The 25,553-nt window shown below is 30.4% G+C and overlaps 2 protein-coding genes across 2 annotated transcripts; both read left to right on the plus strand.

Annotated features, from left to right (window-relative positions):
• The first annotated feature begins 331 nt into the window (after nucleotides 1–331).
• On the plus strand, nucleotides 332–21,059 carry LOC107857881. The gene is made up of 7 exons (XM_016702660.2): nucleotides 332–660; nucleotides 726–1,167; nucleotides 1,265–1,747; nucleotides 2,600–2,731; nucleotides 2,869–3,018; nucleotides 3,096–3,280; nucleotides 20,834–21,059. The coding sequence occupies exons 1-7, from the start codon at nucleotides 332–334 to the stop codon at nucleotides 21,057–21,059; spliced, it is 1,947 nt and encodes a 648-aa protein (XP_016558146.2).
• Nucleotides 21,056–22,637, plus strand: LOC107857882 (nuclear transcription factor Y subunit C-9-like). Its single transcript, XM_016702661.1, has 4 exons — nucleotides 21,056–21,196; nucleotides 21,964–22,164; nucleotides 22,288–22,353; nucleotides 22,443–22,637. The coding sequence occupies exons 1-4, from the start codon at nucleotides 21,056–21,058 to the stop codon at nucleotides 22,635–22,637; spliced, it is 603 nt and encodes a 200-aa protein (XP_016558147.1).
• Nucleotides 22,638–25,553: the final 2,916 nt, after the last annotated feature.

Raw genomic sequence — 25,553 nt, forward strand, 5'->3', positions numbered from 1 at the left:
TTAGTATAGTTGAATACTTTTGACATATATGTTTTTTTAGTGTAGTTGATATGCATATTGAGTATTTGTATTTTTTCAGTGTTTGTTGTATGTTTTACAATGTTAAAATACATATGCATGTTATTTTAGTTCAAATACCATAACAGTCTATTGTTTATATGTATTTTTAGTACATTTGATATGTATTTTTCTGTGTTGGTTGCATTTATGAGTTGATCAAAATACATATGCATTTTAATCATCTGAAATATATATGCATGTTATATGTTTTTTTTGTTTGATTGAATTTTGTTTACAGATTAAGAAGTGGTAGTTTTTCTTTGTATAGGTAATGCGAGACAAAATATTCCTTGTCAGAAAACTTCCAAGATTTGCACCGTACATGTGCTCGTACAGTGACAATGATATTTATGGAAGAATACGCGCAATTTTAAACAAGGAACAGTTTAAAAACTTTTGTAAGAATAACATTTTTGGTTATTTTATGAAGAAGAAGAACAAGCAGTGTGTAGTGCAAGCACAGTTGTGTAGATGTGTTATGACGCTTGAGGTGAAGGGTAATTCTTCTTCTGGGATTATGATATCTGCTAATGACACCTTTCTTAGTTTTACTCCCATGGAATTTGCTATCATAATCGGATTGAGTTGTGTGTCTAATAGGTATGACTTTACTTTTGATAAGGGTGTACCAAAGAGGATGATTGAAAAGTATTTCAATGGGGCAGAAACTGTACAGAAAAGGCAACTATTTTTAGCATTCACGGAGAAAGTATGGGGGAGAATAATGATGAGGATGCTGAGAAATTTGCAATTCTGTATTTCCTACATTCATTTGTGTTGTCTAACATTGGCACTGTTGTTATACCCCGTCTTTATTTTGATTTGGTAGATAGTGGTAGAAATAAGGATTTTCCATGGGGTTCTTTATCTTTTGAAGATCTGGCTAGAAGTTTGAACAACCGGCTGAAAGTTGGAGGCAAATTTTATTTGATTCAGGGAATGCCATTGTCTATTCAAGTGTGGCTATATGAGTGTTGCTCAAACGTCCCACCAAAGATTGCATTGAAGGTTGAGAATCGGATTTCCCGATTATTAAATTGGAAGACAATTGCACCTCGTCCACGTTATGAGGTTTTGATGAATGCTATGTTCAAGGACAATGACAAGGTTTGTTGTGAACAAATATATATGCATTGATATGTACTGTATACATATATTCTATTTCATTTTCAATTCTTTAACATATTATTTAACATATTCGTAGGTTGTATTTAAGAACATAGAGCCAACTGAAATGGAAATGGCAAAGCTTGAAATACCAAAGAAGGATGTAACTAAAGATGAACATTCAGTTAATTCTGACGATGACTTCCAGTATCCACCACCAAAGAAGATCAACGAATGTTCAAAGAAGAAACAGAAGGTGGATTCATCAACCCCAGTAGCGACGAAACCTGCAGGGAAAAAGCAATTGAATATTGATGACGCACATACCCAAACGAGGACTCTACCTCATCGTGCTGCCAAGGCTGCTGTAATGAAAACACCAGTATTCAAGCCAATTCCAACACGACAAGCTTCTTCTTCAAAAACAAAGGAACGGAAGAAAACAACTAGGTTTATTTTTCCTCAGGTACAGTCAAAGGCAGATAGTCATGTAGAGGAAGTAGCCGCGTCAAAGCATGAGAGTCATGTTGAGAAAGAAAAATTTATTTCTAAGAAAGTTTTTGATGCATTTCGCGAAGAGGTAATTTTTTTCGTCAAATGTTTGTTTTACATTAAAAAATATGTGTTTAATGAATTTTTATGAATACAGGTTCATCAAGAGTTTAAAGGAGTTCGTGAAGAGTTTACTCGGATTCTTCAATTAATGAAGAAAAAGTTTTAAAAAATGATCAAAGCAATTGAACATAGCAAGGTAAAAGTTTTATTATTATATAATATCCACATTATTAAAAAATATATATGCAGAGTATATGAAAAATATATATGCAATACATTGCTAAAAATACATATGAAGTTTACACAAAAAATACATATGATTTGATATAAAAAAAATACATATGAAATGTATTTTGTTTAATACACACATAGAGTTTGTAAAAAATACATATGTAGTATATTACTAAAAATTCATATGGAGTTTATTCAAAAAATACATATTTGTTTATTTTAAAAAAATACATATGCAATGTATTGCAAAATACATATGATGTGTGTCAAGAAATGTATTTTCCAACAGTTTTTTTCAGTGGGTTGCTGCTATATACATATCAAGTAAAATCAAATAATAGTAGTTTATTCAAATTATACTTGTAGTAACAACATGAAGATACAGAGGTTGAAGCACATAGATGGATTATGCTGGTGTTGAAACATCACCATAACAATTCAGTCCTATTGTTGATCAAAATTTGGATGAGAATCAGGATGGTACAAAGGTAAAAAAATAACGAAAATATTATTATTCTTTGGAGTGCACAAATGTAATTACTTTTTTGTAGCAGTTATATGTTATTTTATATATATAATCCTGGATTAATATATACAACTGAAATTTGTTTTTGAAGTTGGTTTAATTGTTTTGATTGTTTGCAAGGGGTGCACTGATTTGCATCCAAATAAAACAAACATTCAAATTGATTCTCAACATTTAATCCCTGATGAGCTTCTCCAAAGTATAAATTTGGATTATAATCTTTCTGAGAAGATTGTTCATCACGATGATCGAGTATGTATAATGAATTGCACTTTAGTTTATGTGATGTAAAAATCATAACAATCCATAAGACAATTATATATTTTCTTTTATTTCTATTGCAAATTACTGATGAGAAATTGGATAATACAAATTTGTCTGATTCGCAGTTTACAATTCCAGATGAGTTGTTACCAAGTCTTAATGCATACCAAAGAGAAAGCACCACGAGACATCCATTGGCAACTTTGGAAGAAGAACAAATCGATGAATATTTTAATGATAAGAAGTCTAAATCTGTTGTTCAAGAGCATTGTCAGGTATGTATTATTAATATATTTGAGGTTATGTGGGTTATTTTAGACATAAAAAATTAAATTTTTTTCCAATTTTGAAGAAAAACAAAGAGAACATTGGTTCGAGCTCTAAAGCAGACATGCACGGAGAGGTTGATGTTGGTACGGAGGAGCAGATTATGACAACTCCTAAAACACAAGACTTAACCATTGATGAAAAAAGGGATGAAACAGTTTTTCCTGATTCACAAGACATAATCCCTGATGACTTGCTTCCTACTTTGATGTATACAGTAGTAAAAGCATTATTGTTCATCCCTCTACTAATAGTGAAATTCAAACTCCTATTGCTAAGTTAAGGATTAGGCAACCATCCAAACTGGTGATAATCGGACCACAAATCAATCTACGAAAACACCGCAGCACCCTGAAGCTGATCAAACAAATCATCGATGCGAGGAAGAGGATACTTATTCTTAATCATCACCTTATTCTACTATTAATAATCAATTCACATCCGCATAGACCCATTTTTTCTCTTCACAAACAAGACAGTCACACCCCAAGGTGAAACACTAGGTCAAATAAATCCCTTATCCAATACCTTTTCCAACTGATCCTTTAGTTCCTTCAACTCTGCTGGGGCCATCTTATAAGAAAGAATAGAAATAGGCTTGGTGGCCGACTCAACGTTAATAATAAAATCAATATCCCAATCCGAAGGCATACTAGGCAAGTTCATAGAAAACAGCTCCATAAACTCACGGATAGAACTAAGGAAGGAGGCAAAACAACACTCGTGTAACGAATATGGGCCAAGTAAGATAAGCATCCCCTCTCAACCAATTTATGAGACTGAACATAAGATATGACCCTCTTAGGACCCTAATGAAGTGTACCCTTTCAAGCTATCCTTGACACACCCGATGAAGCTCAAGTCATAGTTTTGGCAAAATAATCTAAGACAGCATAATAAGGAACAAACTAATTCATGCCTAAAATAACATCAAAATCGACCATATCTAATACAATCAAATCTACCAAAATCTCATGCCCGGCAAAAGTCACAATACAAGATCGGTACGCCCAATCCACCACTAAAGAATCACCTACCGAGATAGATACACGAATAGTCATGGCAAGAAGCTCACTAACAGAACCAAAACCCAAAGTAAAATATACAGATACATAGGAAAAAGTCCATTCGGGATCAAATAATACAGATGCAGGTCTGAAACAAATGAGAAAGGTACCTGTAATCACAACATCAGAAGCCTCTGCCTCAGGTCTGGCTGGTATAGCATAACATCCACAACTACTAACTGACTAAGTAGCCCCACGACCAACAATAAGGGCTCTACCATCTCTACCTCTTGCACCTTTGGTAGAACCTCTACCTCTCACAGCTAAAATAGCAGTAGCTCTAAACATACGATGAGAACAGTGCTTCGCTACATGGCTAATCTTATCACACACATAGTAACCTCTACAACCAATCTAACAAGAAAAAGTACAACTGAGCCCGAATGGCCACCCTGAACTACTGAACTAGAAGATCCACCGGCCGAACTCTATAAAATCTCCAGCACTGGCCTACTATGGAATTCATGAGAACCTCTAAAATCTCTACCTCTATAGGTCTGACTCCTGAACTCACCAAAATGATGCATCCTCTTGGCATCTTCTGAGATGCACTAATAATACCATCTGTCATCTTAGCGTGATCCACAATACTCTAAAGAGTAGCTCCAAGCACAACGATCTGAGACATGGCCAACTGAAGAGAGACAACCAAAATCTTTACAAACTTTTTAATCTTCTCAAACTCGGTGGAAATGCTATCATAGAAATATCTGGACAAGCCATGAAAGCATGCCTTATACTCAAAAACTATGATAAAGACATGCTCCAAATGATCAAACTCATCCCACATACGATCTCTCAAACTGAAAGGCACAAATCTCTCCAGAAAGACATCAACAAACTGATCCCATACAACTCAGGAGCATCAACAAGCCTACAATCGACAAATGATATCCACTAATTTCTCACTGTATCTCTCAACTGATATGTAGTATTAGCCATACCATCCGCATAAAAAGATTGAAACACAACTCAGAACACAAGATATGAAAGAATTCGCATGATAAAGAATAAAATGAGAGAGGTTTCCTTTAGACATCCTATAGCCTCTCAAAGATAGATACAGACGTCTATGTATCGATCTGCGAGACTCTATTAGACATCTCTCTCTCATACCATTGAGACCAATGAAACCTGGATGCTCTGATACTAATTTGTCACGACCCAAAAATGAGGGTCATGATGACACTTATCACGGCATACCTTAACAAGTAATCCTATCACCCAAACTGATACGAAAAGAGGAAAAGATAGAAATATCCCAAGGTAAGGTTTCTAGAATGAGGCCAAACCATATAAATAATCATAACAATGCGGAAAGAATTTATCCAAAATACCAATCATGCCCAAAACTAGGTGTCAATAGTGTAAGCACTACTAATACAATCGAAGAGTCAAATACATAAAAATAATCACAAAGGAATAATAACTGTCTCTGAATACTAATAAAGACATAACTACTATAGAAAGATAGATGTGAACTTCGGACGCATAAATATCCAACTGCTACTTAGAAGCTCCAATAATCGCCCGAGTCAATCAAGTTGACGTGCAATCGAGCTTAGAACTGCACCAAAAGGGCACAGTAGGCATGAGTACGGTCCACTTGTACTCAATAGGTATCATAGGCCGACCAAGCAAAGTATTAAATAAAGGATACAAAATATACACTAAGGGTAAGTCACCTGCAATCAGAAAATGTCCCACAATGGTAGCCCATACCTCTTGCACTAATAGTTCTAATATATCTTACATATATTATAACAACACACCAAGATATAAAACACAAGTATACATTATGTCACATATAAATAGAACAAGAGAGAACATGTAGATACAAGATCATCAAATACAAGTAAAGGAAGGTAAGACAAATAAATAGATGATAAGTCATTAAGATAATACAACACAACATAAACATAATAAAGTAAGTGCAATGTATATGATGATGATAATGATGATGATGATGCAAAGAGGTCGTCGCACAACCTCCGGGATCGTCACATAATCTCCGTATATACCTATGGAGACCCATGGGGGTTCGTCAACCCGTATACAATCCACATATCTCATATCTACTTTCTGGCACATCCCTCGAAAAGGATTTTATAAGGTGTTACAATATCTTTTAAAAAGATGTTGCCAGTGTTTCTCAGATGTTGTCACGGTGGTATCAATGTTTCATGAATGAGTATTATATGAAGATATAATGCTCACAACCATTCATAACGAGTATTTCCAAAGTCAACCACAGTAATATATTTTCTCAACCACATGAGCCAATATTCACTCATTATTTTTGCTTCATCCATGATTTTCCACATGTCTCATATGTCAATACAGTATGATTATAATCACTATACACTAATGGTACCACATTAAGCATTTAAAAAATACAATACAATTATTCACATGTATTCAAGGCTATCAATATCACATAGGGTCCCACACGGTCTCACATATCACATAATAATTTAATTTAGACAATTACATCACATATAGGCCCCCACACGGGCACAACACATAAATAGTCATTTTTCATGATTAGTTTCCACTCTTAACATGCATTTTGTATCAGCATTTACTACCCATCCCAGTCTGAAAGACTTAAGCCATAACCTACCTCGAAAGCCGAAACTGGTCCGCTACACTTGAACCCATGACCTTACTTTTGACGAACAATCCCAAAATCCACTAAAAACATCAAATATAAAATTTACGCATCAAGACAAAACCAACGACACCCATATTAACTTCTCTTGGTTCGGGGTCAAAACGGACCCCCAAAACGGGTTTTCTAAAAAGACGCGCAAAATCAAAATTTTACTCCAAAAACACGTTCCTCATATTTTTAGGAACCTACAGCTGAAAACCTAAGTTAAATCAAGTCAAAAATGGGGTTCAAATCAAAGAAAAATCATTTTTGAGCTTTACTAAATAAAATCTGTGAAGTCCGGATTAAAATCAAGAATCGGAGTTGTTTTGAAGGTTATATTGATGAAAAACTAGTAATTATAATATAAAAACAGTAGACAAGTGAAAAGGAGTGAAATTTGAGTTTAAAATCATGCCCTAAATTTTTAAAATTTTGAGAAATTAATCAAGAAATTACTAAGAAAATGATGAATTCTTACCTTTAATTCGTAATAAAACCAAAAAAAAGGTGTTAATCTAGCTTTCCAAATTTTCACAAACTTTACTTTTAAGCTCACACACAATTTTAGAATTTAATTCCAAGATGCAAGATGAAAAATGAACAAAAAGGGCCAAAAAGAGGTATTTATATGCAGAAAAATCTAGTATTGCACTAGATATTTCACTTCAAATTCACCCTGGATTTTGACGGGACGTTCGGGATTCGTTCGAAGTCTGATATACATAAATAAACTATGCAACCATACTAAATTAGATGTTCCGGACGCGATGGCGATATCAATTTTTTTTTTAAAAATATCGTTTCACAAAGTTGACCCCCTAAATTTGAAATCACAATTTTCCAAACCGAGGGTCAAAATGAGATTTAAAAGCCGTAAAATCATATAAAATATGCTAACACCCTAAAATTGACATTTTAGATCTGCTGGCGAATTCAGATTTTTCATCTGAGATCGTTTCGATCAAATGTCGGTCCTACACCCATATTTTCAATTTTCCAACTTTCCGACCAATAGGTCGAAATGAGCTCGGGTGCACCGGGACCCTAACCAAAGATCTACCTAGCCTAAAATTGATATTTTGAAGCTGTTGGCGCAGTCTGTTCGGCCATCCATCGCACGGATCAAAAGATATCTAAATAAGTCCAAAATAAGGCTCTCGAAGCCATAAAAAATCACAATATTGCATAAATGATACCAAAATGCATCAAAAATCATGTCAATCACTCTCACACCCCAGAAATATCATAATGTAACTACGGGGAGGGATAAAATAGTCAAATCATACTAAATCACAAATTTCACATATTTAATCAAATTTTTAGGTCATTACATATTACTACTAAGGGCGGTGTTTGGATGAGGAAAAATTTTATTATGAGTTTCATGCGCCATGTCCTAGTTTCGCGAGGCATCTATTATTTTGACAAATGGACTTTTTAGGTTCCACCTATCAAAACAATCCTCTCTTGCTCTCTTCTTCATATTCTTCTCTCTGTAATTAACTTCTTCTTTTTTTAATCTCAACAACTCATTTTTCGCTCTTTTATTTTGAGGTTAATTTTTATTTACTATTTTTTTTTGTCTTTCTTTCTTTACTTTTTCTTTTCAGTATTTTTTTCGTGCTCATGAAACTAATCAAATTGATGGTGTGTTTTTTCTCCTAGTTCTTATTTGTAGATATTTGTAACAAATCAAATTTATTTAACATATTTTCTATTTTAATTTGTTTGTGCCATTTTTTTATAAGTCTATTTAAAAAATAATGCATTCTTTATTTTCTGAAAATTTTTTAGTTTTAACTTTTCACATAACATGTTTAAAATTACAAAAATTAAAGAATATTTTAATATATTCTACATATTTTAAATTTACGACCGATTAAAAGATATTTTAATTTTTATTTTGGTGTCTATTTAATGATTGGAAAACTTTAAAATTTTAGATAAAAAATATTAAAAAAATTAAAATCAATAGTTAGATTTACTTAGGACTCAATCCATTTTAATTTGATCCATTTCTTGACCTTGCTAGCTTTAAATTTTGCTATACAAGAGATACCCTTAATAATAATAACAAAAGAAAGGACAACACGAAAAAGAAAAATGAGAAAAAGAAGTACCAAAAAATGAAAAAAAACAAGATTTAAAAAAAAAAAAGAGAGAAATACAATCTAGAGATAGAGCCCGTTTGAGATTGCTGCTATAAAACTGCTTATTTGAGAAACACTTTTACAAAGTACGTTTTTGAAAAAGTAATTTGTGTTTGATAAATTCATTTAAAAAATGTTTTTGATAAACATATTGTGTTTAGATAATATTTTTCAAGAAGTGCTTTTGAAAGAAAAATGACATGTATCAACAAACTTTTACTACTAAAATCAATTTATAGAGAAAATTTACTTTAAATATCTAATATAATATTTTTATTTAAAATTTTATTTTTATTTAATTAAAAAGTACGTACTCTAATTTTTTTAATAAATATTTATGTACGTAAATACATTAAAAATATTAAATAATGATATTACTTAAACAATTTAAATATTACTTAAAAACATCAAACAAAAATGAACAAAAATAATTTCATAAATTAAATCACTACATATGACAAAATTAAGGACAAAAACTAAGCAACCACATTCATATACGTACACTACATGAAAACAAATATTTAAAATACGATTCTATCTGTTATTTGTTATCTTTTATATATATATATATATATTTTACTGTGTGAAAATTTACTAAGAATAAACAATCATCATATTCATATATGTACACTACATGATAACAAATATGTTACTTTTCAGAAATTATTTATTTAAATTCAATATTCGAGAAAAAATTACAAGTGTTGCCAATACCATTTAATCTTGTAACGTGATTATTGTCATTTGTCATCATTAATAATAAAAAATAAAACATTATATATTCTTCGATCATCATAATCAATGATATTCTTAAATCTATGTTAAAAATGAGTGAAAATAAAATAATAATATATAATTATAAAATAAAATAAAGAATGTAAATACGAATTATAAAATTTTAAAATCAAACTTATAGGATTATATTAATTAATTAATAAGGGATATGTGTGTGTGAGACAGAGAGAGAGTGATAGGGATATTTTTGTCATGAAAGAAATAATTTTCTGCTTCTAATTCTGTTGTTTTTGTAAAGTTACTAATCCACCATTAATTGACAAGTTAATACGAACATACCGCAAATATAGTGTCATTCATGTCATTTTTTTCGTGCCAAATAACTTTATCAAAAACTAAAAGCCAAAAGCCAAAATCAACCACTTTTAGCTTTATCTTTTTTGTACTTGCTTAAAGTTAAATGTTTAAAAGCACTTTTTATTTTTGCCAAATATCTTTAAAAATAATTAAAAAAAAGATATGTAAAAGCCAAAATATTTAAAAATAAGTCAATTCAAACACCCTCTAAACATAAATTAATATTAACATATAAAATTACTACACCAATAATTATTTTTTAATAATTGTATCAGATTAGAATGTGACAAAAAATTCAAAGTGAAAGAGTAAAATATATGACTAATTTACTTATTTTTAAATTTGAATATATCCTGTAGTAAAATGATTTATAGTCACACAAACATCTATTACTTATTTTAGATCACAAATTTCAAAGCCTTTCTTTATTAAACTCCGTGTCAAGTCAAAGTAACTCATATAAATTGAGACGGGGATAGTAATTTATATTTTGATGATTCTAAAAGCATAATTCATATTCAAAATTACTTGTTTTGAGTCATTAGGTTATGTTGAATTCGAATATAAAATATTTGAAGAGGAGAAAGGGCACTAGAGAGAAAAAGAAGAGAACATTTGAAAAAAAAAAAAAAAAGAATACAACGTGACAACCCAAAAGAAGAATTTGAAAAAATCAAGGAAAGAAGGTGGGCTGACAAAATGGGACCCATCAAAACACTTGTCAAAAATTTAGACTGGTCTCACACAATTATTGTTGGGTGAGGTAGAATCTTATACAAAAATTTATTGGACAGAGAACAAAATCTTGTGCAGTGTTTTTTCTTTTTTGCTGGCAGAAGAGAGAGAGATTTGTGGTTTCGGTAAAGAGATTTTTTAGTTTGGAGGATTTCTTGGGTAAAAAAAAAATTATGAAGTTACTAATTCACCCTTAGTTGACGAGTTAATTACGAAAATACCACAAAAATAGTGTCATTTGTGTCATTTTTTCGTGCCAAATAAATTTATCGAAAACTAAGAGCCAAAATTAGATAGCAACTACTTTTGGCTTTTTTTTTTGTACTTGCTTAAATTCAAATATTTAAAGGCACTTTTTATTTTTGCCAAATATCTTTAAAAAAAATATTTAATAGCAAAAATATTTAATAATAAATTAATTCAAACACTCTCTAAACATCAATTAATAATAATATGATAAAGTCACTATATCAATACTTATTTTCTTAATAATTGTGTCAGATTAAAATGTTACAAATAAATTCAAAATGAAAGAGTAATATAAATCACTAATTAATTTTTTTTTTTGGTCTGAATATATTCCATAATAAATGATTTATAGTGACACAAACATCTATCACTTATTTTAGACCATAAATTTCAAAAGTCTTACTTTTTTATTAAACTTCGTGTCAAATCAAAGTAACTCATATAAATTGAGACGGAGGTCGTAATTTATATTTTGATAATTCTAAAAGCCTAGTTTATATGCAAAATTACTTGTTTTGAGTCCTTTAATTACGTTGAAGTCGGATATAAAATATTTGAAGAGGAGAAGGGACACTATAGAGAAAAAGAAGAGAACACAACCCAAAAGAAGAATTTAAAGAAATGAAGGGGTGGGGGTTGGTTGGCAAAATGGGACCCATTAAAACACTTGTCAAAAAATTAGAGCGGTCTCATACAATTATTGTTGGGTGAGATAGAATCATTTATTGGGTAGATAGTAAAATCTTGGATAGTGTTTTCTTTGTTGGCAAGAGAGAGAGAGAGTAATTTGTGGTTTCGTAAAGTGATTTTAAAGTTTTGAGGGTATCTTGGATAATAAAAATTTGTTAAGTTACTAACTCACCCTTAGTTGACAAGTTAATTATTAAGATACCGCAAAAACAGTGTCACCCATGTTATTTTTTTGTGTCAAATAAATTTATCGAAAATTAAAAGCCAAAAGCCAAAATTAGGTAGCAACCACTTTTGGCTTTTTCTTTTTTGTACTTGCTTAAAGTTAAATATTTAATAGCACTTTTTATTTGGACAAATATCTTTAAAAATAAAAAAAGATATTTAAAAGCCAAAACATTTAAAAATAAGTCAATTCAAACACTCTATAAATATCAAGTAATAATAATATGATAAATTCACTATAATAGTAATTATTTTCTTAATAATTGTGTCAGATTAAAATGTGACAAGTAAATTCTCAGTGAAAGAGAAATACATCAATAATTAACACTTTTTTAATCTGATTCCTTAATAAAATGATTTATAGTCACACAAATATCTATCACTTATTTTAGACCACAAATTTCAAAAGTCTTTCTTTCTTTATTAATCTCTGTGTTAAGTCAAAGTAACTCATATAAATTGAGACGAGAATTTGTATTGGATTTTTCTAACAGTCTAGTTTATATTCAAAATTACTTGTTTTGAGTCCTTTAGTTATGTTGATGTCGGATATAAAATATTTGAAGAGGAGAAGGGACATTAGAGAGAAAAAGAAGAGAATGCTTACCCAAAAAAAGAATATAACGTGACAACCCAAAAAAAGAATTTGAAGAAATGAAGGGGTGAGGGTTGGCTGACAAAATAGGTCTCATTAAAACACTTGTCAAAAAATTATAGTAGTCTCACACAATTATTGTTGGGTGACGTACAATTTTATACAAAAATTTATTGGGCAGAGAGTAAAAGCTTGAGCAAAAATTTGTGAAGTTACTAACCCACCCTTAGTTGATGAGTTAATTATAAAAATACCGCAAAAACAGTGTCATTCGTGTCTTTTTTTTCTCGTGCCAAATAAATTTATTGAAAACTAAAAGCCAAAACCTAAAAGTTAGGTAGCAACCAATTTTGACTTCTTCTTTTTTTTGTGTACGTGCTTAAATTTAAATGTTTAAATGCACTTTTTATTTTTGCCAAATATCTTTTTTAAAAACTTAAAAAAAAAAAGATATTTAAAAGCCTAAATATTTAAAAATAAGCCAATTCAAACATCCTCTAAATATCTATTAATAATAATATGATAAAGTTACTACATCAATAGTTATTATCTTAATAATTGTGTCGGATTAAAATTTGACAAATAAATTCAAGGTGAAAGAGTAAAATACAACATTAATTAAATTTCTTTTAATCTGAATATATTTTTATTCTAACTAGTTTAACCGCACGTGCCTCGCACGTGTAACCTTTGATTATTTAAAATTAAATAATTTTATCTGTTCCCAAGTTTTTTAATGAAAGTACAAAAAGTTACTATTCAAAGATTCTTCACACTTTAATATAATAATATAAAAATAACATATATTTTACTGTAAGCACATATGTATTTTGCCACCAGAAGTTTCAAATAATTAATGAATCGTCATTTTTGCGCTTGTCATACGGTACGTCTTTTCCTTGCTGCTAGAGGCTAATAGAGACATTAATTTGAATCATATTTGTAGTACAATTAATTTTTAATTTTTTTTCTATATTTAAAATCTTTCCTTATTTCTAAAATTAAATCTTTATAAAATCTTTGATTACTTACTTAAAACTTTTAAAAAATTGGCTCTTCTTATATTTTTGTTATTCTAATGCTTTTATATTTATTTCTAGATTTTTCAAATCTTCTTAATATCAACTTTAGTTGATTTAGAATTCTTAAACTAATGAAAAAGGTATTAATTGTCATTAATTTTAATGACTTTTAATAAAGAAATATTTTACTATAAATGTTTGATTAATTTTCAATTCTTAAGTATTAGAAAAAGAGTGAAAATATGATTCTATCTAAAGTAAAGACTTTTAATGAAGGACAAAAAGCTCAAACAATATTTATAACATCCTTCACACTTTTCATATATTATATTGCTATAATATTTTATATAGAGAGATATATATAGATATAGATGTAGATTATAAATTATACATATAATCTATAGATTAAAATTTTTTCCAATATAATTCTTCTATCCCACCCAACATACATATGTATACACACCCAACCCAACTCACACATTTTCACCCGACCCGTTTTCATTGTCATCTTCTCCACCTTAAAACTTCCATTAAAACCTCTTACATTCAAAACTTCTAAATGCTAATGCTTTTCGGTTTAACATTTTATCTTATTAGCTGTTATTTTACCTTTATAGACTATTCGATTATCAATATTTGCGTTATTAAATTTGGATCGTCTCTTTATCAGGTTGAATTGAACCTATTTTTGAGTTTAATTCATGTTTTTTGGCTGTTGAGAAGTTTGTCCTTTTCGACTAGTACAAAAAATTGGATAAGTGTGAGACCATTTTTTCCTTAGATGATTCCACCAGCTACCGCTTACAGAGAAATGAGGTTTCGTCCGTTACTGATGATGGTGGACCTCACTCCCCTTGTTTATGTGGTAATATTTACAAATAATGAATCTGAGCAGAGAGCACAACACACCATTTCTAACTGTCTGTGTTTTTTACATAGAAGTTATCACGCAATTGTCTAAATAAGAATGGAGAACACATTGAAAAAATCGTCGGAGAATGCAACATTTGACATATATATGCAAAGCACATGTCAAAAAACTAGTATTAAATAATATATACGTGAATATATTTTTTTCTAATTGAAATTAAAATTTTCTCCAATATAATTCTACACAACCCAACACACACACATACACACATTTTTACTCTGACCCGATTTCACTTTCACAACCATTCTTTTTTTTTTTTTTAAGGTTTTCATAAAAACTTTTGCATTCAAATTTTGTGAATGCTAATTCGTTATAATTTAAGGTTTAATTTTTTAGCTATGTTTTGGTCTTTAGAGATTGTTTGGTTACTTGTATTTGTCGATTGCAGTTGAATTGAACTTAATTATAATCCAGTCCGATTCATTAATTTTTTATTGAAATGCTAACAAAAAAAGATTTTTGGGCAAAAATTTAAAGTTAATTTGGATTAAGATGGTCCTTTTTTCCTCAAATGAGTCTACCTACCTCTTTGATACAAACGATGAACTTTTGTCTGTTACTGATGCGGACCTCGTTCCCTTATTTTCTCATTCCCTTATTTCTTCGATAATAAATACAAACTAAATTTTCAGACAAAATAACGTAAATGAAGAAAGACAAATCAGTTAAATTGATTTTGTTCTCTTGTATAAGATTAAACGAAAATGGAATAATACCAATTTGACTTGTAAATCTAATAGTTTTTGTGAAGAAAAATGAGAAGACGAAACAAAAAATTGAATATTATTTATTTCTTATACTTGAGCACAACAAGTGTTTTTATTATGGAATTGTATGTTTTCTAAACAATCTAAAAAATATTATTCTTTTCAAGTAATCTATTAATTGGTATGGTTGTAATAAATATAAGGGAGGAGTTTTTTTTATATTTTTTATGTTGTGATCGATATGCTGATTGGATTCAGATTAATCTAAGTCGCACCACATAAAGGTTAGAGAGAAACACTCTCTGTCAAAGATTTTATTTATTTATAGAATTTAAATCTAGACCTCTGGATAAGGGAGGAGTAACCCCATCTACTGCACCACATCATTCGATGGTGATATAAAAAGTCATGTTATTTGAGAAAGAATAAAGATTTTGATTTTTTTTTCAACTTGATCCCCTCATTCCTAAGGACAATAAGGACAAATTTGAAAACAAAAATCAAAAGGAGTTTCATACGTTCTATGCATCTTAGTAACTTATTTTGCCAGACGATTGGTTGATGCTTGACAAATTATTTGTTTTTCCGTAAAATTAAATTAATCAATATTTGGATGTATTTAGGACTCAATCCATTTAAATTTGATCCATTTTTTCACCTTACCGGCTTCAAATTTTGCTATACAAGAGATACCCTTAATAATTTTTTTCAAAAAACGGAAAACACGAAAAAAATACCAAAAAAATGAAAAAAAAAGTTTTTTTTATTTTTAAAAGAAGAAAGAGAAATTCAAGATAGAGATAGAAGAGAGAAAAAAAGAAAAAAAAAAAAAGAAAAAAAAAAGAGAAAAAAGGCTAGTGCATGTAATAACTCCCATTGTATTTATATTTTATATCGAATAGAGTCGGTTGCATACAGTTGATACATTGACTATGATAATTTTGAAAATTAGGTTATGTGCTCCTCAATTTTTTGAAAGTTAGGCTATTTTCCGAAGGTTTTTTATCTTAAAAATATACATACGAGTAAAATTAAGTTATTAGATGTTAATAATTGTGTTGGTCAAAAAGGAACTTAAAAAAATCAAATCTAATATTTTTTAAAACTATTTTCACTTCATCCCATGATAATAATTCTTAAAAATATACATGAGTGAAGTTGAGTTATTAGAAGTCAACAATTGTGTTAACTAAAAATTTAAAGTATTTTCATATTATTTCACTTAAAAATTTAAACAGTTGATCAAAATTGAACTAAAAAAAATCTTAAATCAAATATTTTATTATTATTTTCACTCCATCTCATTAAAAATAAATCTAGAAGTGAAATTAAATTACTAGAAGTGAACATTAATGTTGGCTAGTCGTAAGATTTACAAATTGAGACTTGATTCGATCCTAATGTAGATTGAATCAACATTTTTCAAGTAGAAGTCAATCATTTATGTTGACTATAGTAGTGATAAATTGAGATTCGATTCAATCCAAACATAGATTGAATCTATATTCCTTAATTAGAAGTAAATAATTTATTTTACCTATAGTCATGACAAATTAAGACTTGATTCGATCTTAACAGAGATAGAATCGACATTTTTTTTCAATTAGAAGTAAACTATTTATGTTGACTACAGTCATGAAAAATTGAAATTCAATTCAATTCTAAGATAGATTCAATCAACATTCCCGAATTAGAAGTCAATCATTTATTGTAACTATAGTCGATTAAGAAAAATTGAGATACAATTCGATCATAACATAAATTGGATTCATATAATACATAAACATGACCTTTAACTTGACACCAAATTATTACTATGACCTTTACCTTTACCAGTGCACAAGTAGGCCCTTTAACTATACAAAAGCTGAATAAAAAAATACTCCAATTCTACCTGGCAAAATGCGTGTATACACTCAAAACCACACGCGTCAGAGTTAGAATTGAAGTATTTTTTTCCCCAGCTTTTGTATAGTTAAAGGGTTTATTTGTGCACTGACAAAGTTAAAGGTCATAGTTATAATGTGTCTTTTTTATTAGGTGGTAGCATCTGAGTGGATTACTAATCCATGTAAGAGCGATTGAATTTCACGCATGTAAGTTGTAGAATTAGAGTATATTTTGGTTCAACTTTTATACAGTTAAAAGTCCTATTCGTGCATTTGCAAAGTTAAAGGGCATAGTTATAATTGGTGTTAAGTTAAAGGTCCTGTTTATGTATTATGCCTTTTTAATTAAAAGTCAAACATTTATGTTGATTAAAGTCGTGATAAATTGAGACTCAGTTTAAACCTAACGTAAATTGAATCAATATTTTTCAATTAGAAGTCAAACATTTATGTTGATTATAGTTGTAAGAAACTGAGACTTAATATTCTAATATAAATTGCAGCAATATTTTATAAAGAGAAGTCAAACATTTATGTTAACTTTAGTCATAACAAATTAAGACTTAGTAATCATTATATAGACTGGATCAACATTTGTCAGAAGTCAGTTATTTCTATTGACTATAATCGTGATAAATTGAGGCTCAATTCGATCATAACATATTTTGAATCAATATACCTCAACTAAAAGTCAACTAATTATGTTGACTATAATCGTGACAAATTAAAACTTAATTCAATCCTAATGCAGATTGCATCAATATTTTTAAATTAGAAGTTAACTAATTGTGATAACTAAAGTTATGACAATTTGAGACTCATTTTATTTTCTATTGATTTGCGAGACTAAATTTAGTTGTGAATCTTTTAAAATGTTAAAAACGTGAATCTACACCAAATTAGCTATATAAATAGTTATTTAAAATTATAATTATGTACTCACATATATAGGATGATTTGTACTCCATCTGTCCCAATTTATATGACTTGCTTTATTTTTTAATCAGTCTAAAAAAAGAATGACATATTTCTATATTTAATAACAATTTAACTTTAAAATATCTATTTTATCCTTAATAAAATGATTTATAGCCATACGAACATCTATAGCTTATTTTAAACCACAAAATTTAAAAGTCTTTCTTTCTTTATTAAACTCCGTGCTAAGTCAAAGTAGCTCATATAAATTAAGACGAATGTAATAATTTATATTTTGATAATTTTAAAAACCTTGTTTATATTCAAAATTAATTGTTTTGAGTTCTTTAGTTATGTTGAAGTCGGATATAAATATTCGAAGAGGAGAAGGGGTACTGGAGAGAAAAAAAAGAGAACATTTATATAAAAAAAAAAAAATAGAAATAGAATGTGACAACTCAAAAGAAGAATTTAAAGAAATGAAGGGAAGAGGGTGGACTGACAAAATGGAAACCATTAAAACACTTGTGAAAAAATTTGAGTGGTCTTACACAATGATTGTTGGGTAGGTAGAATCTTATACAAAAATTTATTGAGCAGAGAGTAAAATCTTGGGCAGTGTTTTTTCTGGTTAGAAGAAGACGAGAGAGAGAGAGAGTAGTTTGATGTTTTGGTAAAGTGATTTTAAAGTTTAAAGGGTATCTTGGGTAGTAAAAATTTATGAAGTTACTAATCCATCCTTAGTTGACAAATTAATTATGAAAAGGAAAAAATACATAAAGTAGCATACTTAAGTATTAAATTACAAAAAATAACAATACTTTTATCAAATTACATTTTGTAGCATATGTATTTGTATGTATTTATATTTTTGTAGCAACAGTTTGTAAAAATACAAAATACATATCGACCATAAGGGCAGTAAGAATTATATGTATTTATATTTTTGTAGCAGCAGTTTGCAAAAATACAAAATACAACTTGCTATATTATGTAATTATGAAACTGTTGCTATGAAACTCATAATTAAGGGAATAAGTATGTTATTTCTGAATTTTGCCCTTATGAAAATACCACAAAAACAGTGTCATACGTGTCTTGTGTCAAATAAATTTACTCAAAACTAAAAGCCAAAACTATATAGCAACCACTTTTGGCTTTTTCTTTTTTTGTACTTGCTTGATGTTAAATGTTTAAGAACACTTTTTGTCTTTGCCAAATATCTTTAAAAATAGAAAAATACTTAAAAATAAATACATTAAAAATAGACAAATTCAAACACCCTTTAAACATCAATTAATAGGAATAATATGATAAATTCACTATTCAAATAATAATTTTTTTTATTAATTATCTCAGATTAAAATATGATAAATAAATTCAAATTGAATGAATAAAATATATCACTAATTAATTTTTTTTAATCTTAATATATTTTTATTCTAATTAAAAATTTTTCCAATATAATTCTTCTACCCCACAACATACATATATGTATACGCATACAAACCCAAATCACCCATTTTTCACCCGACCGTTTTCATTGCACCTTCTCCACCTTAAACTTTAACTTCCATTAAAACCACTTAGGGTCGTTTGGTAGAGTGTATTGGCAAAAATAATGCATGTATTAATTAATGTGTATTATGAATACCTTGTTTGGTATAATTTTTAGTAAATGTATAACTAATGCAAGAATTAGTTATACACTCTATTGTGTATTAAGGTGTGTATTACTAATACCACCCATTTTCTATGTATTAGTAATGCAAAGTCTTTAATACATGCATTAACTTATTAAATGACCTTAATGCCCCTCAATTTCTCTCTCAAAATGTTTCACCATTCCTTTTTCCGCCATTTTAATTTGCAATAGTGAATCTTTTCAAAACATTTCACAATTTTTTTCCACCATTTTAATCTACAACAATGAATAATTAATTTAAATAATTGTAACATATTTTTGCTTTGCTTCGAGGGTCTTTAAAAAGATTTTAAAAAATTAAGACTATTTCTTAATTTTATGTCTTATATTTTATTTTTATTTTGACTGTGTTAATCCGTTGGCATAATATTTCATGCATAAAGACGAAGATCTTGCAATTAGTCCGAAACCTCTATATACTAGTTCAACAATACTAATTATATTTGAGATGACAAAAAAATTTTATTGCAAAAAGTGTAAAAAATCAAGGAAGGGCATTTTTGTAAACAAACATTTCTTTTATAGAAATTATGTAAGATGTATTATTTCTTATACATCGAACCAAACAATGTATAAGAAATAATACATGCATAACTAATACAAGCATAAGTAATACAAGCATTACTAATGCAAGCATTACTAATACACTATATTTTGTATTGATCTTATACACTACCAAACGACCCCTTACACTCAAAACTTTCAAATGCTAATGCCTTTTGGTTCAACATTTTATCTTATTAACTATTATTTTGCCTTTACAGACTATTCAGTTACCAACATTTATAGACTATTCATTTACCAGCATTTGCGGTATTCTATTTGAATCGTCTCTTTATCGCAGCTGAATTAAACCTGTTTTTGAGTTCAATTCATGATTTTGGCTGTCGAGAAGTTGTCATTTTCGATCAGCACAAAAAAATAAAATGGATGTAGCTGAGGCATTTTTTTACTCACATGATTCCATCGGCTACTAATGGAGAAACGAGATTTCATCCGTTGGTGATGATGGTGGACCACACTCCCCTGTTTATCCGGTGATATGTATAAATTTTATTTGTACAAATAGTAAGAGCGCACAACAGAATTGGACTATTCTTCTCTATTTCTTACTCTGTGGTTCCTAACATAGAAAGTATCACCTGAGCAACAATGAAGAACACATCGAGAAAATCGACCGAGAATGTCGAGAATGCACCGGCGGGAGGTGGGTACCCAATGCAGGTACCCTACCACCATCTCCAATAGCAACTGCAGGACGAACAATAATCGTCGGTGAATACTGCGGCAGCGGCGACGGAGTAACCAATACAAGTACCCTATTAAGTGACAGCACCAGCAACAGCAGTCAGCGATGAATGCTGCGGGGGTGGCGGCGGCAGATGGGTACCCACTGCAAGTACCCTATTACCAACTCCAGCAGCAACAGCAACAATTGGAACAACAATCGATGGGGAGTGTAAAGGTGGCGGCGACATTTGGTTACCCACTGCAGGTAGGGGTGGGCATTCAGTTTGATTATTGAATATCCATTCAGTTTTTTGGTTTTTGGATTGATGAAAATTATAATCATAACCAAACCAAAATTATTTTGATTTGGTTCGTCTTTTATAAATTTGGTTCGGTTATTTCAATTTTTTATTTTGGTTTTAAAGATTAAAGTAGTGAGCATTTAAAATTGGTGATTTTTCTAGAAAAATAATCTTTTTTTCAAACCTATTTTTGATTCTCAAATATAATTAATTCAACATACACTAAATAACCATAAATATCGACCTCGCTGAGTTGTCGCTGCTGGCGTAACGACAGTGGCCCCACTCGGCAACAGTTCCCGATGGCAGTGACAAACTGAGCAAATGACAACTGGCTATCTTTGGCGATGTTGAAATTTCAAATGAACTGACAAACTGAGGATGTTGAACGCCACCGCAGCCTTCACGTTAATGTTAGGGTCTAAAGCAAAGAAATATATTAGGATTTAGGGGTATTAAATGATTATAATTTATATATTTATGTGTTATATCAGATTATATTATATTTTTAGTATATTTACATATATATATATATATATATATAAATTATAATATATTATTTATATAATTTTGGTTTTTCGATTTATCCAATTTTTTTTTAGAATCCAAAAACTAAACCGTTTAATCGAATTTTTAAAATTTAGAACCGAAAAACCAAAAATCTGAACTAAAATTAAATTTTGATTCAGTTTTTCGATTTAAACCAAAATATTCCTAGCCCTAACTGCAGGTACCCTACTACCAGCTCCTTCAACAGAAGCAACAGGAACAACGGTCGGCAGAGAATGCTGCTGCTGCGGTGGCAGCTAGGTACCCACTACAGGTACCCTACTACCAGCTCCTTCAGCAGCAGCAACATGAACAACGGTTGGCAGAGAATGATGCTGCTGCTACTGCTACTGCTACTGTGGCAGCTAGGTACCCACTGCAGGTACCCTACTACCAGCTCCTTCAGTAGCAGCGACAGAAACAATAATTGGAAGAGAATACAACTGCGGCAGTGGTGGCGGTTGGGTATCCAATACAGAAACCCTTCTACCACGTCCTGCAATAGCAACAACAGGAACAACAACTGGGGGAGAATGCAGTGGCGGCGGTGACAACTAGGTACCCAGTACAGGTGCTCTACAACCAACTCCTTCAGCGGCAGCAGCAACATAAAAAAGAACAGGAACAACAATAGAAGTTAGAAGCATTTTGGGCGTTCAGCTCAAGGAAATTAAGGAGACCAACAATTTTAAGAACAACAAACTTTCGCTTGCTCGTGTCAAGTGGTTGATGAAAGATAACGAGGATGTTTGCAAGGTCACTGGGGAAGCACCAATGTTGATGGCGAAAGCATGTGAAATGTTCATACAGGAACTTACTCTCCGCTCGTGGTTTAACACGGAGGAGAATAAATGACGGATGATGCAGAAGAAGGATGTCACCAAGGTGATTGAGCGGACTGAGCTTTTTGATTTCCTTGTTGACGCTGTTCATAAGGATGAGATCAGGAAAGAGGGTGTTGGTTTTGGGCCCAGCATGCTTGGCTCCACATCAAGTGATATTCAGAACACCTATCCACCCATGGGGCAGACTTCTCCATCCGAGGTGATGATTAGAGGAATCAGTGTTTTGAAAAGCGAGAGGTATAAAAAAGCGATGAGGGCTCGCCTCATAGAAGCGAAAAGCGTGAAGCGGAGTGCACACTTTTTTTCATTAAAGCATTATTTAGTACAAATTTAAAAATATTAAACATACATAAATAAATAACCAACAGCTCAATAAATAACATAATCTTGCCATACTCAAATTAAAAAGAGAATAGATAGTCATAACAAGCATTCAAGAAAACTACTAAAATACTAAAAATATATACTGATAAACAAAATTCAGATTACATACAAGAAAAAAAAGTAAAAAGAAGAAAAACAAAATCGGAAGTCAGATTACATACATTCAAAAAAAAGTAAAAAGAAAAAAATAAAGCTGGAAGTTAGATTTCCTACAGTAAAAAAAAAGTAAAACAGAACTGGAAAACAGAGAAGAAGAGAAAAAAAAACAAAGATAAAAAAGAGTAATAGAGAAGAAAAAAAACTAGAAAACCCTAATAGGAGGAGAAGAAGAAGAAGAAGAAGAGAAATAGAGAAGAAGAACGAGAGGAGAAATAGAGAAGAAGTCACATACCTTCAGCTGTTGTTGCAGAAAAGTCGCAGCAGCACAATGCAGTCGTATAGTCACTTAAGAGTTTTAGCTAAAATAACTTAAATAAAGCAATAAAACAATAAAAAAAAACTTAAATATCCACTTAAGCGAGTTTTTCTACGCTTTTTTTACTTCATCGCTTCTCGCTTCTGGATCTAAAATGAGCTTGTCGCTTTTTTCTTGAACTGGTGGTGACACTTAATAGACTGTCGTAGATAATGATCTGTATTAGCCATCGATTTGTCTGATCTACCGTAGAATTAACCTTTAGGAGTGCATCGATTGATATCCTGATTATGCGTAGACTACGGTGATCTATGTACACTTATATAGACCATCACTTGGATTTAGTTAAAAAATGAATAAATAAATTAAACATAATTTAAATAGATAATCACATGCTTTGTGACTGGTGGAAGAAAATAATTAAATTAAAAATAATTTAAATAGATAATGACCTATTTTGGGGCTGGTGGAAGAAAGTAATTTAATTAAAAAAGATTTAAATAGATAATCTTGGAGTGGTGGTGACACTTAATAGACCGTCGTAGATCATGACCTATGTCAGCCATTGATTAGTCTGGTCTACCGTAGACTTACACCTTTAGTAGTGCATCGATGGATATCATGATTATGCGTAGACCACAGTGATCTATGTACACTGTTATAGACCATCACTTGGATGTAGTTAAAAAAAAAAAAAATTAAAAATAAGTGTAGTGTGGATTTCTACACATGTGAAGGAGTATAAGCAAGTCACATATTCATATTAAAGGTTAAAAAAATTAGGGAGGGCTGAATTCAGGAGTGTATGGATGGGTAGTGGTTGAATGTTCAATATTCTAAGAGTAATGTTTGTCAAAGCACAAGTATGTATTGAGGATATGATTGTTCTACCACTATCAATTCTACACACTCTTTTGATCTAGGGTGGTGATGGAAGGAGTATGTGGAATGTGTGGTCATCAAATACAATACATATCCTCAAAACATACTTGTGCTTTGACAAACATTACTCTTAGAATATTGAACATTCAACCACTACCTATCCACACACTCCTTAATTCACCCCTCCCTAGTTTGTTTAACATCTAATATGATTATGTGACTTGCTTACACCCCTTCACATGTGTAGAAATCCACACTTTATTTATTTTTAATTTATTTATTTTTTAACTACATCCAAGTGATGGTCTATAACAGTTTACATAGATCATCATGGTCTATGCATAATCATGATATCAATCGATGCACTACTAAAGGTGTAAGTCTACGGTAGACTAGACTAATCGATGGCTGACATAGGTCATGATCTACGACGGTCTATTAAGTGTCACCACCACTCCAAGATTATCTATTTAAATCTTTTTTAATTAAATTACTTTCTTCCACCAGCCCTAAACATATCATTATCTATTTAAATCATTTTTAGTTTAATTATTTTCTTTCACCATCCACAAAACATGTGATTATCTATTTAAAAAACATGTGACTATCTATTTAAATCATTTTTAATTTAATTATTTTCTTCCACCAGTCCCAAAAATATGTGACTATCTATTTAAATCATTTTTAATTTAATTATTTTCTTCCACTAACCCCAAAATATGTTTTTATCTATTTTAATTTAATCGATGACCCATCGATTCACATAGTCTACTATCGACTAATATGTACAGTCGACAAAATACTAAGTATACAATCGATAATAGACTATATATTACGTTTTACTCTTCAGGAAATTAGTTAAGCTAAGCTACAGTACTATAATTTGAACAAGGAATACATATTTGATTCGAGTTTTTGTCTGTACAGAAGAATAACCGCCAAATAAAAAAAAATAAGGGATCACAACAAAGATGGTGACCACAATGTTAAAACAAACTGAAACATGCTTATATTAAACTTGTTCATCGCATTACATAATAATATTTACAGCAAAAAGAAAAAAATTGAAGAAGCTTTCTTCAAACAAGCTCTTACAAGAAAGTTTCTCCAGCAATAAACAAACTAAAAAAACTTTAAAACATAAACTAAAATAACAAAGTAAACTAAATTATGGGGATGGTGGGGGGTGATGTAGTCGTTGCCGTCCATTCTAAGACGCTCCAGAATTGCTCGGAGGAAACGAGT

Source organism: Capsicum annuum, unplaced genomic scaffold (assembly GCF_002878395.1).
Source record: "Capsicum annuum cultivar UCD-10X-F1 unplaced genomic scaffold, UCD10Xv1.1 ctg5436, whole genome shotgun sequence".
Classification (NCBI taxonomy): domain Eukaryota; kingdom Viridiplantae; phylum Streptophyta; class Magnoliopsida; order Solanales; family Solanaceae; genus Capsicum; species Capsicum annuum.